The 15,651-nt window shown below is 46.6% G+C and overlaps 1 protein-coding gene across 2 annotated transcripts in view; it reads left to right on the top strand.

Annotated features, from left to right (window-relative positions):
- The window catches only part of Oscp1 (organic solute carrier partner 1), a 35,874-nt gene that overhangs the window by 14,354 nt on the left and 5,869 nt on the right, over nucleotides 1-15,651 (top strand). For both annotated transcript variants that reach the window (XM_032898185.1, XM_032898176.1), the window contains 5 exons: nucleotides 5,914-6,068; nucleotides 9,288-9,455; nucleotides 9,918-9,998; nucleotides 14,684-14,787; nucleotides 15,421-15,549. In XM_032898185.1, coding sequence (XP_032754076.1) covers nucleotides 5,914-6,068; nucleotides 9,288-9,455; nucleotides 9,918-9,998; nucleotides 14,684-14,787; nucleotides 15,421-15,549 — 637 coding nt within the window. The remainder of the gene's footprint in view (nucleotides 1-5,913; nucleotides 6,069-9,287; nucleotides 9,456-9,917; nucleotides 9,999-14,683; nucleotides 14,788-15,420; nucleotides 15,550-15,651) is intronic.

Raw genomic sequence — 15,651 nt, 5'->3', positions numbered from 1 at the left:
TGGTATACTGCACGCCTGCCTGGGCCAAGTGCTACACAAAGCCAACTGCAGGGGGGAAAGATGTCTGTCTCCACACTCTCAGGAGAATGAATGGGGACAAGGTGCAGGGCCCAGCCAGGAAACTTCCATTTCTTCTCTGGGGGCTCATGTGTGCCCTGCTGTGCCCACAGACCTGTGCCCTCAGCTCTCAGCAGGCGAGCATTGCTTAGGTCTGGTGTGGGAGCCATGGTGACGCACAGCTGTTGCATGTCCCCAGGGAAAAGCCTCATTTTTCTTTTTGCTTTGCCCAAGTCAGTAACAATCGCCTTGGGGTTTTGTCCCTTTTCAAACCAATTTATTTGAGGCTAAGCTATTCTCCTGGATCCTGAATGAGCTCAAAGTCCCTAGAGAAATGACTCCGCTCCTTGTAAGCTTTAACCCAATTGCAGCACACAAGGAATGGTTTGCCGTGACTCCTTCCTCTCCAGCCTACATCAACTCTTCCCTTTTTCTTTTCTGGGGACCCTGTGGCTTTTCATTTGTATCTGTTCCTTGCAGATTCTGTCCTTTATATAAGGCTGGGTGAGGAACAAAAGTTAGAAAACCCAATTTATTGCAGGTCCTTGCTTTATCTGTCTGAAGCAAACCCAGAAGGATTCGTGTATCTCTGAGCATCACTGTGAAGGAGTGTTATCTGGCCATGCTGTGCCGGAGTGTGGATGTGTAGGTCAGTCTGAGGAACAGGAAAGAGTCGATTGAGGGAAAAGTCCAAGGGGCAAGCGTGAGTTTAGTGATTCTATAAGGAATCGGCTGTGTGCATTTATATCTTATTTTCCATTGCTGTGGTAAGGCACTATGACCAAGGCAACTTAAAAAGAAAGTGTTAAATCGGGCTTATGGCTTTAGAGAGTCAGAGGCCATGGTGGCCAGTGAAGGAACAGCTAGGGCCTACATCCTGATCAAGAAGAACGAGAGAGAGAGAGAGAGAGAGAGAGAGAGAGAGAGAGAGAGAGAGAGAGAGAGAGAGAGAGAGAAAGAAAGAAAGAAAGAAAGTAGGCCTCTGAAACGTCAAAGCCTGCACTGGGTGGCATAGCTCCTCCAGTAAGGCCACGCCTGTTCATCCCAAACAGTTCCGCCTAGGGACCAAGTATTCTAACACATGAACCTTGGAGCCATTCTTATTCAAACTACCATAGACAGATGAGAGGAAAATATACCCCTCCCTCTGTCTGGAGAACTTGTCTATCAAGTACCAGCTGAGTGTAGCTGTGTGCGCTTCCAGTCCCTGCACTCTGAAGGAGCTGGCAAGGAGCAGGAGAAGCTCAAGGCCATCCTTGGCTATAAGCCTTAGTTCTAGACCAGCCTGGACTACATGGGACTCTGCCTTTAAAAAATAAATAACTCTCGGGGGTTGGGGATTTAGCTCAGTGGTAGAGCGCTTGCCTAGCAAGCGCAAGGCCCTGGGTTCAGTCCCCAGCTCCTAAAAAAAGAAAAGAAAAAAAACAAAAACAAAAAATAAATAAATAAATAAATAACTCTCAACTTCGCTTTCCTCTACAAATGCCTTTAAAATACTACTAATAAAAAGTCCCTGCTCTTTGTTACCTTCGTTCTTTAAAAGTTTTCCCAGAGCCGGGCACCTAGCACTTCCACTGCACTCAGCAAAGAGAAGCAGAGTTTGCTTCTTCCAGAAATAACCACTCATGCCAGGCAGTGGCAGCTAATTTAATCCCAGCATTGGGAAGCAGAGGCAGGCAGATCTCTGAGTTCAAGGCCAGCCTGGTCTATAAGCAAGTTCCAGGATGGCCAAGGCTACATAGAGAAACCCTGTCCTTAAAAACAACAAAACAAAACGAAAGATGAAGGGAAAGAGGCGGAGGAGGAGGAGGAAGAGGGGGAGGAGGAAAAGGAGGAGGAGGAGGAGACAGAGAAATAAGCACTTGTATTAAGAATTCATTTTAGAGGCTGGGGGATGGCTCAGCAACTAAGAATATGCATCACCCCACACAGTACCTGAGTCCCCAGCACCCATACTATGTGTATCACTGCCTTCTCCAACCCTTGCTACAGGGATCTAAAGCCCTTATTTGGCCTCTCCAGCCACCTGCGTTCACTCATACACAGATAAAAACATAGGATTAAAACTGAAAGATAGGGCTGGGGATTTAGCTCAGTGGTTAAGAGCACTGTCTGCTCTTCCAGAGGTCCTGAGTTCAATTCCCAGCGACCACATGGTGGCTCACAACCATCTGTAATGAGATCTGATGCCCTCTTCTGGTGTGTCTGAAGACAGCAACAGAGTACACACACACACACACACACACACACACACACACACACACACACACACATATTTATATATATATACAATAAAAAAATAAATCTTTAAAAAAAAAACTAAAAGATAAGGGCTGAAAAGATGGGTCAGCGGCTAAGAACATATGTGTACTGCTCTTGCAGACGTCCTGAGTTCAGTCTGCAGCAGCTCCGTCAGGCAGACCACAACTGCCTGCAACTCAGTCCAACGGACCCAGCTTGTCTGGCTTCTGTCGGGGGCCTACACTCTCTAGAACATGTCTAAACCACATGCACATGCTCACACACAAGCACACACATAATTAAAATAATACAAATAGATCTTTAAAAATAATCTTTTTAGGGCTGGAGAGATGGCTCAGCGGTTAAGAGCACTGACTGATCTTCCAGAGGTCCTGAGTTCAAATCCCAGCAACCACATGGTGGCTCACAACCACCTGTAATGAGATCTGATGCCCTCTTCTGGTGTGTCTTGAAGACAATGACAGTGTAGTCATATACATAAAATAAATAAATAAATCTAAAAAACAAACAAAAAAATAATCTTTTTAAAAAGAATCACTTTATATAACAAAGTAACCCAGGTGTCTGTGAATATATGTGCTTGATAGCCATATACTCTCCCTGTTACACTAAAATAACTGGTTTAAGAATAATCTGGAGAGGGTATCAGGGTGGCCGAGTGGTCTAAGGCACCAGACTCAAGAAGGGAAAGCCCTTGGTCTTGCCAAGGTTGGACCCCCCAATGCAGGGGAACATGGGGGAGGGCAATAAGGGGGATGTATATGGAGAATACTTGTATGGGGAAGGGTGAGGGGAAGGAATGGGGCTTATGGACAGGAAACCGGGAAGGGGAATAACCTTTGCAATGTAAGTAAAGAAATATATAATAAAAATTAAAAAAAAAAAGAAATCCATCCCTTAAGAAATAAAAAAAAAATCCAAAAAAAAAAACCAAAAAAAAAAAAAAAGAAATAAAAAAAAAAAAAGAAAAGAAAAGAATAATCTGGAGAGCTGGAGAGATGGCTCAGAGTTAAGAACACTGACTACTCTTCCAGAGATCCCGAGTTCAAATCCCAGCAACCACATGGTGGCTCATAACCATCTGTAATGGGATCAGGTGCCCTCTTCTGGTGTGGCTGAAGACAGCTACAGTGTACTTATATATAATAAATGAATAAATCTTTTAAAAAAATGAGAGAGGGGTTGGGATTTAGCTCAGTGATAGAGTGCTTGCCTAGCAAGCGCAAGGCCCTGGGTTCGGTGCGCAGCTCTGAAAAAAAAAAAAAGAAAAAAAAAGAGAGAGACAGAGAGAGAGAGAGAGAGAGACAGAGAGAGAGAGAGAGAGAGAGAGAGAGAGAGAGAGAAATCTGGAGGGCTAGAGATATGACTCAGTGCTTAAAGCATACACTGCTGTCACAGAGGACCTGACTTCAGTTCCCAGCACCCGTGTCAGGTGGCCTACAAGCACCTTTAACTCCATCTCCAGGGGGTTGGGTCCCTCTGGCCTCTAGCCTCTGAGGGCACATGTACATACACCACACAGACACATGTTTTTAAAAAAAATTTCAAAGACTACTCTTGGCCAGCAGATAGCTCAACAAGTAAAGGCACCCGCCAAGCAAACCTGTCACCTGAGTTCAGTCTCCACTACAACAGGCATGAGGTAGCAGAAAAGAAGCAGTGTCACCAACTTGTCCTCCAACCTCCACACATATACCTTAGCACACATGTGCCCCCCAATGACACACAGTAACAATATGAAAAACATCGAGAACAATCTATGCATACCTGTACCTGCTGCTGTTCTCACACCAGAGCTCCTCCCACCCCCACCCCATCCTTCACCAGTGTACTTAGCTGAGTCATCAAAGTATCCACTCGAGCCGAGCTGAGGCCATGGCGGTCTGCACAAGTCCTTAATTCCGAACAGGTGGAAGTTTCACTGTCCCAACAGGATGGGATCTCTTCCTGAGCTGTGAAATCAATATCATAGATCAAAGAGGGACTAGGGCATGCTAACATGGAGCAAAACAAAGAGCAGGTTTTATAGAAGCATTAAAGACACTGTAGCTGCTAACCAGTGGGCAGCGTGTCCGTTTTCACGGAATGTTTGTTACAAAAAGTGAACCGCCATTTTTTTGTCTGATGCATGAAGTTTAATTTGAAGTGAAAAATGGTTTAAACTGCTTAAAAGAGAAACAGCCCCCATTGTGCACATACATGGACCTATCATGAGGTAGAATATATGCCGTAAAGGGGCCAGCAAGATGGTCGAGTGGATGAAATTCTTGCCGTGCATGTACTCCTGCCAGCCCGAGTTCAATACCCACAAGCCCCGGAAAGGTTGGAAGGAGAGAAACCACACAATGAAGTTGTCCTCTCACGTGCACACGCTGTACCACACTCCCACACACTCCTATACAAACTAGTAATGAAATTCGTTTATTTATTTTTTCGTTTTGGTTTGGCTTTTCAGATGGGGGTCTCACCATGGAACCCTGACTGGCCTGAAAGTCACTCTACAGACCAGGCTGGCCTCAACCTCACAGAGACCTGCCTCTGCCTCTCAAGGGCTAGGACTGAAGGCCAGCCTAACGTCTTTTTTAAGAATGTGTGTGCCATTTCTCTTTGTAAGGATGTGCTCTAACTTATAATCTTTCTACGTTTATAAGTCTTTTTATTTATTTTTAATAGAAAAAGTTTAGATTTCTTTATATTAATGAGTGTTTTGCCAGCATATATGTCTGTATGTATATCACACACATGCCTGGCACCCTCGGAGATCAGAATAGGGCATCGGATTCTGTAGAACTGGAATGAGCCACCATGCGGTTGCTGGGAACTGGGTACAAGTCCTCTGCTAGAGCATCGAGTGCTCTTAGCGGCTGAGCCATCTCTCCACCCCACATTCTTTTTCTTTTTTGTTTTCTTTTTTTTTTTTTAAGATTTATTCATTTATTATATATAAGTACACTGTAGCTGTCTTCAGATACACCAGAAGAGGGCATCAGATCTCTTTACAGATGGTTGTGAGCCACCATGTGGTTGCTGGGAATTGAACTCAGGACCTCTGGAAGGGTAGTCAGATGCTCTTAACCACTGAGCCATCTCTCCAGCCCTCTTTTTCGTTTTCTTGTTTGTTTGTTTGTTTGTTTTGTTTCTGAGACAGGGTTTCTTAGTAGTCTTGGCTATCCTGAAACTCACTCTGTAGACCAGGCTGGCCTCAAACTCAGAGATCCACCTGCCTCTGCCTCCCGAGAGCTGGGATTAAAGGTGTGCACCACCACCGCTCAGCAAAGCAGCACTGTTTTTTTATTAAAAAAGACTTTTCCTTATCAAGGCAGATGACGTCTGTGAAGTGGTATAGTGTAACATGTAAAGCACGATCTTCTTGAATATTGTCACTGTGGACATTGCCCTGGATGTCTGCACACGGCACTCCTGAGCCCTGCTTCCTACAGACACCTGGGCTTCTTACAAGAGGTTGATTTCAGCAAGCATTCCATACCTCAACTCTGTCTACGCCTAGCTCCCACTCATAGGCAGACAAGCACTCCTAAACAAGGCTTGTCCAGTCCCATCCTGGCTCATCTGGATTCTCTCCTGTCTCTACAGTTCTGAACGACATCATTTCGACCATGTTCAACAGGAAGTTCACGGAGGAGCTGTTCAAACCCCAGGAGCTGTACTCCAAGAAGGCCTTGAGGACTGTGTACGACCGCCTGGCTCATGCCTCCATCATGCGACTGAACCAGGCCAGCATGGATAAGGTGAGCAGGCAGCAGCTTGGTCAGCTCAGCTGCTGCTCGAGCACCTGCTGTGGATGCCCCTAGATGGGGTCAAATCGGATTCCATATGCGATGGTGTCTTGGGAGAAAGGCAAGAGTAAATACGAGCTGCTGTCAGTTGTCAGGATCTCAGGAGGCATCTGTACTCCGCCTCTCTGTTGTGTTTCTCCTGCCCAAAGGGAACCCTGCTGCTCACATCCTATTTACAGGCATGGACATGTGCCACCTGGGTTCAAGTACTCTACCCCCACCCCCAAACTTTACCCTTGGGAGGACGGTAAGAGAAGCCAGTTAGGAAAACAAGTATGACCAAAGCACGATGCGCATATATGCAGATGTCACAGTGAAACCCATTAATATAAGCAATAAATATATCTTAATACTTGGGTTTTAGCTAGGCAGTGCTTGTCCACACCCTTGATCGTAGCACTTGGAAGGCAGAGGCAGGTGGATCTCTGGGAGTGTGAGGTCAGCCTGGTCTACAGAGTGAATTCCAGGACAGCTGAGAGTACACAGAGAAACCTTGTCCCAAAAAAACCCTAATAATAATAATAATAATCATAATAATAATAATTTAAAAGAAAAATTTAAACTACCTCATTACAATAAACCTCAGCTCTGCCATTAGAAAGCCTGGCATTTTTAAGTTATATTTTCAAATATTCAGCCTATACTTATATGAACATATCTATGTCTTTGAAAAACAAACTATTAGAGCACTCTTTTTGTTTATTCTTTTGTTTTACGTGTATGAGTGTTTTGCATGTATGTCTGTGCATCATGTGTGCAGTGACTGTGGAGGCCAGAAGAGGGCGTCACAACCCTTGGAGCTGGACTTAAAGATGGTGTGAGCCACCCTGTTGGTGCTGGGAACCAAACCTAGGTCCTCCGCAAGAGCCCCAAGTGTTCCTAACCACCAGGGCAGCCCCTGGAGCACTCTTGACTTTTTAAAAGAATCATGCCACATAACTGAGCGGCAGAGGACATACAAATCTGTTCAGAGGAATTATGAGTCATTTCTGTAGACACCTGCCCTCCAGGAAGGAGAAGCTGATGACAGAAGGAAATGCCCTCTTGCCAGAGTGTGCAGAGTGAGAAGACATTAGCACATGTGCAGATGCTTCTCAGCAGGTGGCCGGAGGTCCCAGGGGATGCTGACATTGCTTCCTGCATGCTATAAAGAAAATGGCACATCACCTGTGGTCTTCCTCCCCAAAGCCCATAGCCCCAGTGTAACCATAAGAAAAGTCTCAGACACATAGATATCATCAGCATGCTGCAAAATGCAAACCAGAGCACCAGTATTTGGAACCATCGGTGGCTCAGTGCACTCTTGCTTTTTTAAAGGACCAGAACTCTGTTTTCAGCACCCATGTGGGATGGCTCACAATGGCCGTCACTCCAGCTCCTGGATATCAGACACCCTCTTCCAGCTTCCATTTTAACCACACGCACACGCACTCATGCATACACATGTGCACGCATAAATAAAACTAAATGTAAAAACAAATGTTGACATGACCCATGAGGAGAGTCGGCTAAACCATCCCAACCAAGAGGAAGCCAGCATAGCCTGCAGCCAAACGTACCGATTGTTCTGGAGGGGATCCTGCAGCACAGTGGGGCATCAGGGCTGGGGAGATGACTCGGTCACAGTGCTTGCCTCACAGACACAAGAGCGTGCATTTGATCCTCAGCACCAAATGGGGGCATGATACCTGATGTGCTCATAATCCTAGCATTAGGAGGTGAGGCAAAGACAGCAAGGTGTCTGGAGCTTGCTAGGTAAGAAGCCTAGCTGAATTGGTGAGCTCCAGGCCAATGAAAGACCCTGTCTCAAGAGAGCTAGATGGCAGTCCTAGACGACACTGGAGGTTAGCCTCTCGCCTCCACAGACACACACTTACACATAAAAATCGAGGACATTGGGGAGAAACTAAGCTAATGAGATTGCTCTTTTAGATAGGGTCTTATGTATCCAGGTCAGTCTCCAACTCACTATGAAGCTAAGGATGAGCTTGAACTTCTGATCCTGCTGCCTCCACCTCCCAAATGGTGACCTGCACAACCATGCCTGGCCACGTGCTAGGAGTCCAACTCAGAGCTTCCTATGTGCTAGGAACGTTCTACCAACCAAGCCAATTCCCAGTCCTCAAGTTCTAGGACTACAGACGATTATCAAGCTAGACTTGAGTAGTGCTAATTATTTTTCAACTTGCTCCACTACATGAACATTTTAGAATAAAAAGTCATGGGGCTGGAGAGATGGCTCAGTGGTTAAGAGCACCGACTGCTCTTCCAGAGGTCCTGAGTTCAAATCCCAGCAACCACATGGTAGCTCACAACCATCTGTAATGGGATCCGATGCCCTCTTCTGGTGTGGCTGAAGACAGCTACAGTGTACTTATATATAATAAATGAGTAAATCTTAAAAAAAAAAAAAAAAAAAAAAAAGAGCAATCGACTGGGGTTGGGGATTTGGCTCAGTGGTAGAGGGCTTGCCTAAGGCCCTGGGTTCAGTCACCAGCTCAAAAAAAAAAAAAAAAAAAAAAAAAAAAAAAGCACGGACTGCTCTTCCAGAAGTCCTGAGTTCAAATCCCAGCAACCACAAGGTGGCTCACAACCATGTGTAATGTGATCTGATGCCCTCTTCTGGTGTGTCTGAAGACAGCCACAGTGTACTTATATATAATAAATTAAAAAAAAAGTCATGAGGACTAGCACTAGATAGTGAGTACACAGAACCAACACGTATGTGTTCTAGTACTAGAAGCCTGAGTGAGAGACACCAGCCGTAACCGAGTGAACCCTTACCTCCTGTTGTTTCCTTTGGAAAAGTTAGCTCATCCCTGAGTCGTCCTGCTCACTAACAAGTGTTCAGGCAGAGGAAGAGGGATCAGGATTCCAGATCCTCCCAAGTCCAGTGCTTAGTCAAGACCTCCCAGCAGCCGATGTGGTTTCATGTGTGTCCCATCAGGGAGACAGGATGACCAGAAAACATGGTTTGCCCAGGGACCCTCTGGCTACCCCGTTGTCTTAGCTTAGTTACTAGCATCACCCCGCACATCCTCAGAAGTGCTCTGACTTGGGTGACAACCCATGTGGTCTCCTGAGCTGCCTGGCAAGCTCATGGCTGCAATGACTCTGCTCAGCTTCTGGTCTGCTTTTATGATCCCATCTATTCTGTGTGCGGGTTGACAGCTCTATGACCTGATGACCATGGCTTTCAAATATCAAGTGCTGCTGTGCCCACGCCCCAAGGACGTGCTGCTAGTCACTTTCAACCATTTAGACTCCATCAAGGGTTTCATCCAAGACTCACCAACCATCATCCATCAGGTGGACGAGACCTTCCGGCAGCTGACAGAAGTAAGTCCCCCACCAGCCTGCCATCTCCCTACCACAGCCCTTGTTCTTAGTCAACTGTGAGACCCAGCAGATTCTGTGATTATAATGGCAGGGTCAAAGCTTGTCACTCTCCTAGAACATTCTAAAATCCCACAGCTGCTGCCTATTTTGTAACTGCAATGGCAGTTATCACCTATGTCCTCTGCTTGTAGCCTTTGTAGTGGGAAAACAGCAACAAAGAACTTCCTTCCCCCACGTCTGAAAGTGTTGAGGTGCATGTCTGCTCAGTTGTGGCAAACATGCTCCAGGCCCCTGGGGAAGGTGGCGTGGCAGAGTCTGTTCTACTTGTGAGGGAGGATACTGACACTCCTGCTGCCAAGGTCCCCCTTATCTGAGTCCCACCCTGAGCTCCCCAACCCTGCCTGTCCCCACAATGCAGCCCACGGTGGAAAGTACAATGCTTCCCTCCACCTTGCCTCGCAGATCTACGGGAGTCTCTCTGCCGGGGAGTTCCAGCTGATCCGGCAGACACTGCTTATCTTCTTCCAAGACCTGCATATCCGAGTAAGTGCTCCCCACTCCTGTGGCTGTCATCTGAGCAGACCAGGAACAGGATTTTGCCCAGCTGGTGATGTTCATCATGTTTTGAATCTGTGACTATAAGAGGTCACATGATAGATTTTAAACCATTTTCCCCCCAGATCCATTGAGCTTCTTTGAAATGTAGGCTCACCCTTTGCTTCTACAGAAGAACTGTGTTATCGGGTACTAGTGTCACCAATGTCCCAGCATCCGACACTGTCACATGCTTCTCTCCTGCTCCGTGAGATGCTCCCCTTCCCTGGCCTTCACCCATCCACCTGCTTGTTGATATCCATATGACCAGACCCATTGGGCCCATAATTCCATGCCTGCCACTAAGCTTTGCCTGAGAGCCAAGTTTCCCAGCTGTGGTTTCTGTTGAGGACACTTCCTTCCCACCACTCCCTTGGCTCAGAACCAGTGTCACTGTGATTTTCCAGTCTTGGTGTGTCCAGTTGCTTCTAATGTGCATGGGTTTGCTCTGCCTGTGGTTCTTCTTTTCTCTCTAAGCTGCTGACACATTACCTTGGGTTTACATACTTTTTTTTCCAGTTTCTGGGACCCTGACCAAGTCCCCATGTATGCTAAACAGTTTCCCTGGCCCTGAGCTATATCCCCTTACCCTGGATTCAGTTCTTGCTGGCTGTTGTCCCCTAAATGTCCCCCTCTCATGTGCCATGCCTACTCAAAACAGTTCTTTACCCTAACTTTAAAAAATTACTCTTCTAAATTTGTCCCTTTCTAAAACCGAGTCAACTGAGTTGGAATGACGGTGTCTACAGCAACACCAGCTCTGGCCCCAGTGCTAGACAGCACCAGCTGCACACTGAGCCTGTGCTCGTGAGTCCGAGCATCTTCACCTGCAAAGGGGACATGACAGTGTGTATTTGGAGTTCACTGGAAGAACCCAGTGAAGGAGGAACCATTGTGTATGTCCCTTCTACATTGTAGAAGCGTAGAACACTGGCAAGAATGTGGTCACAGTGCTACCTCTTGGGGGTCAGGATTGTGGAGGAGAAACAGGACAGAGGGACACGGCCCCAGTCCCTTCCGGACCTCATAGCTACGCAGCCATGAGAACCGAGTCAAGAGGAGGACTAGAGTACAGTTCACGCCTGAGTGCATTTCCCTTCCAGGGGAAGGAGTGACAAGTAGATTTCAACTCTGATGCCAGTTTTATCTTTAATGCTAATGAATAATTTCGTTGTATTTACTATGGATGGAGCAAGAGTAATATGAATCTAGACTAAGATCTCTAATGTTTATGGTTAGAAATAAAAAATTACGAAAGTACAAGCGAGGTTAAGTTATGTAGCAGATTAAAAATCAATTTGAACATGTTGAAAATTCCACTCAGCGGTGTTACCAGGACCATGCATACATTTAGGCATATCTTATGAATTATAGTAATATTAGCAACCATATTGATCTCTCAGTTTTGAGGAGATACAATTCATCGTAATGAAAATGCACGCCTAATCATAATTCTGTAGTAAAATCGCTGAACTGTATTATGCCACTAAATATGTTGGGCTTTAATTGCCAAATGGGCCGACAAGGAAGCATCAAGATACAGCTCGTCCAGGATGCACACACCATACCCCTCCACCCAGGAGGCAGAGGCCAGAGGGACAGGAGTTGAAGGTCACCCTTAGCTATAGCTCCAGCCGGGGGAGGGAGGGCTGAGGGAATGGTGGTGAGTCACCGCCTGCCATTCCTCTGCCAGTGATCAGCACAGCTGGGCTGGCTTCCACGTCTGCTCTCTAATGTTTCTGTTCAGCTGTGATTTATGATTGCCTGTACAAATTCTCTGTTTTCAAAATAGTCTTGATAGTTTTTAGATTTGTTAGCAAAACCAACTAACTCAAGAAAACACAGCCCTGCACTGAGATCTCTTTCTTTCTTTTTTTAAATAACCAGAGCAAAAACAAAACTGCACATCATCTAGTACCAAGCTTTCTCTATCATGAACCACATGAGGCATCATGACCTGTTCCTGGGGATCTGGACAGAGACTGCACTAAAACCAGTTCCGTTTAGGTTCCTGGGGAGTTGGTTACAACCATCCCTGCCCTACAATCCTCTTGAGCTACATATCAAACTCAAGCCTGGAATTCACAGAGATACCCCCACCCCCAGCCTCCTAAACACTGGGATTAAAGGCATGTCCCACCACAGCCAGACGTCCATCTTGTTTTCTGAGTAGGGATTCCCACTGAGACCTGGGGCTTGCCAATTAGACTGAACTGGCCAGCTAGCAAGCCCTAGGGAGCTGCCTGTCTTCATCTGGGTTTAAAGGCATGATAAATTTAGGCCATTGGTCAGCATCTGTTTGTCTTGAGTGTCTCCTTGGGAGGACAGGGACCTCTGGCAGCAGTCGCAGGTGGGACTGACTCTGAGCACCCTTCCTCTCACAGTGAAACCAACCACATCTGCTTTTACATGGGCTCTGGGAGAAGCTGAGTCTTCATGCTTACACAGCTGGCAATTTACCTTCTGAGACACTCTCTCTCTCTCTCTCTCTCTCTCTCTCTCTCTCTCTCTCTCTCTCTCTCTCTCTCTCTCTCTCTCTCCCTCCACCCCAAGGCAGATTTGTAGCAGGCTCATGAAGGAAAGGGTTGGGGGCAAAGATACTGGCTCAGTGGCTGCCAGGGCTGGCAGGGAGGTTTTGGTACTTGCATATAGGAAATGCAGGAGTTGGAAATGGGCCTGCAGCTGGATTTGATCTGGTAGGCAGCAGGGAACCAAGGATTCTAAGGAAAGTACATGGTTGCTAAGGAGTCCAGGAGCGTGTCTTTATCACTAGGATGGAGAGTAGGGTCAAAACAGATAAGGAGAGCAGGCAATGGTGGTCAGCAGTAAGGAGAAGCAGGTGGGGTGGAGAGGAAGGCCAGGTACAAAGAGCTCGTTACACTGGCATGGCTGGGCACCCAAGGAGATAAAGGAAGGTGACTGACGGCTCAGATTGCTAGCCTGGTACTGAAACTGGAAATTATAAAGGGTGAATGGGGCTAGGAAAGGCAAAAGATCTGAAAGTGAGGAGTTCCTTAAAGGTCATTCACCCACCTCTGACCAAGCCAGTTTGCCACTTCTCCTCAGAACATGACTTGTGCCTGCACATCTCCACTTCTGAGGCTTCATGCACAGTGCCTGCTTCCTCTGGTTCAAACATCATCCCAGTCCCTACATTCCTGACCTGTCAATGCTCTCTTCAGTGAGCCTCTATCCTCAAGTTCACTATGTGGAATGTCTTTTTTTTCTAAAGAATTATTTATTAATTAATTTATTTATTTTATGTATGTGAGTACATTGTAGCTGTCTTCATGACACCAGAAGAGGGCATCAGATCTCATTGCAGATGGTTGTGAGCCACCATGTGGTTGCTGGGAATTGAACTCAGAACCTCTGGAAGATCAGTCAGTGCTCCTAACCACTGAGCCATCTCTCCAGTCCTATGTGGAATGTCTTGCTTTATAATGTGTTGTAGTGATTTTTCTATTGCTGTTGTTGACCAAGGCAACTCTTATAAAGAAAGCCTTTAGGGGTTGGGGATTTAGCTCAGTGGTAGAGCACTTGCTAGGCAAGCTTGTTCGGTCCTCAGCTCTGGAAAAAAAAAAGCCTTTAATTTGGCTTACTTATGGTTTCAAGGGGCTAGGGTCTATGATGGCAGAGTAAAGGAACAGCTGAGAGCTCAAATCTTGATGCAGGATCACAAGGCCCACAGGAAATCACACAAGTCTTTTAAAACCTCAAAGCTTCCCCCAGGGACACAACTCCACTAACAAGGCCACACCTCCTCTAACAAGGCCACACCTCCTCTAACAAACAAGGCCACACCGCCTCTAACAAGGCCACACCTCCTAATTCTTTCCAAAAAGTTCCTCCAACTGGAGACCAAGTATTCAAACATGAATGTAGGTGCATTCTCATTCAGACCACCACATGGTACTTTTACACATGTGCTGTGTCCTGTGTCCAAATAGGCCCTCTTTTTAATTTCCAGCTCTAGCGCGTGGGCTCAGAGTTCAGCCATGTTCAGCAGATGCTCTAAACTAAGCTGTTGCCCTAGTCCTCCAAGCAGTCTAGCAAAGAGAATTAACAACCATTTACTGAGCGCATACTATGTGCAGACTCTTCCTGCTCACCGTCCTTGATGCCAGGGCCTTACACATGCTAAGTTGTTGTCTAGTGATAACTTGCATTCCCAGTTCCTGTTTTTATAAAATTTCCTCAGGTTTAAGATAGGGACGCACTGTTCACTTGGAGGGTTTAGGACAATGTCCAAAAGTGGCCCAATTGCATGGAGCTGGAGAAGTGGCTCAGCTCCAGGGGCCCAGTGCTTTCTTCTGGCATCCACAGGCACCCACATACATGTGTGCACATATACTTAGACACACGTATACATAAGTGAATATACAGATACATGTGCACATATACATATACACATGTATACACACACATAAAGTCATCATGTGGATGAAGCCACTCTAACCCTGCAAGTCTCTTGGGTATGTCCCCCTCTCCGTGGGGTGTGCACACGCTGTGTTCCTGGCACCTGTGTCTCACTAGGTAGTAGTCACAAACCACTGCTTACTGGTTCATCCTCAGAAGACTCGTGTCCATGAAAATATACCAGAAAAATGACATCAAATATATATTTTTTCTAGGTGTCCACATTTCTAAAGGACAAAGTTCAGAATTCTAATGGTCGCTTTGTGTTGCCAGTGTCGGGGCCTGTTCCCTGGGGAACGGAAGTTCCTGGAGTCATTAGGTAAGTCCTTTGTGATAACTGGCTAGCAGTGGTTGCGGTGCCAGGAACACAGTATGTGCCCACCCCACAGGGGTACCAGGAGCACAGCGTGTGCCCAGCCCACAGACTGCAGCACTGCCAGGCCTCCCAGGCTCTGCTTGCTTGTCCCTCCTTCCGTAAAGCTCGGCTATATGGAGGTCAAGAATCTAATCACAGCTTTGCCTCTTGAAGGGAGGATGCTGGGGCAAGTCAGCCAGTTCCCAGGTTCATTTCCTCATCAGTTAAGTGGTCACTGTGAGCTCTGCCATGTTCACACAGCCTGGCAGACAAGATCATCTTTATCTCTTGCTGGTTTCGAGCCTAGCCTTTAACGGCCGAGCCATCTCTCCAGCCCTGTCTTTATCTTTCGGTTGGTTGGTTTCAGGGGCACTGGGACCTGTGGTCTTGCACCTCCAACCTAGCGCCTTTCTCTCAAAAGAAGGATTACGGGTTGGGGATTTGGCTCAGTGGTAGAAGGCCCTGGGTTTAGTCCCCAGCTCCGGGGTGGGGGGAGGGATTACATTCCCTTTTGTCCTGCTGTGTGCAAAAGATAAGTTGGCCTGGAGGCTGCCCCAGCTTAGAGAAGTCCCTATCCTGTCATACTGTGCATTTCAGAGTGTTCAATGACAAAGGTGACGAGGTGAAGAGGATGGAATTCCGGCACGGCGGGGACTATGTTGCTGCCCACAAGGAAGGTTCTTTTGAGCTTTATGGAGACCGAGTCTTGAAACTGGGAACTAACATGTGAGCAAAACCTCCACTGAATGAACTTGAGTACACAGAGGTCACATCATTTAAAAAAAAGTTCTCTGAGAAATCCCCACTGACTATACCGAGGATGCTTGC

This window comes from Rattus rattus, chromosome 1, assembly GCF_011064425.1.
Source record: "Rattus rattus isolate New Zealand chromosome 1, Rrattus_CSIRO_v1, whole genome shotgun sequence".
In the NCBI taxonomy this organism is placed as follows: Eukaryota; Metazoa; Chordata; class Mammalia; order Rodentia; family Muridae; genus Rattus; species Rattus rattus.
The sequence above is the reverse complement of the archived record's forward strand: the minus strand, read 5'-3'. Positions and strand labels throughout refer to the sequence as shown.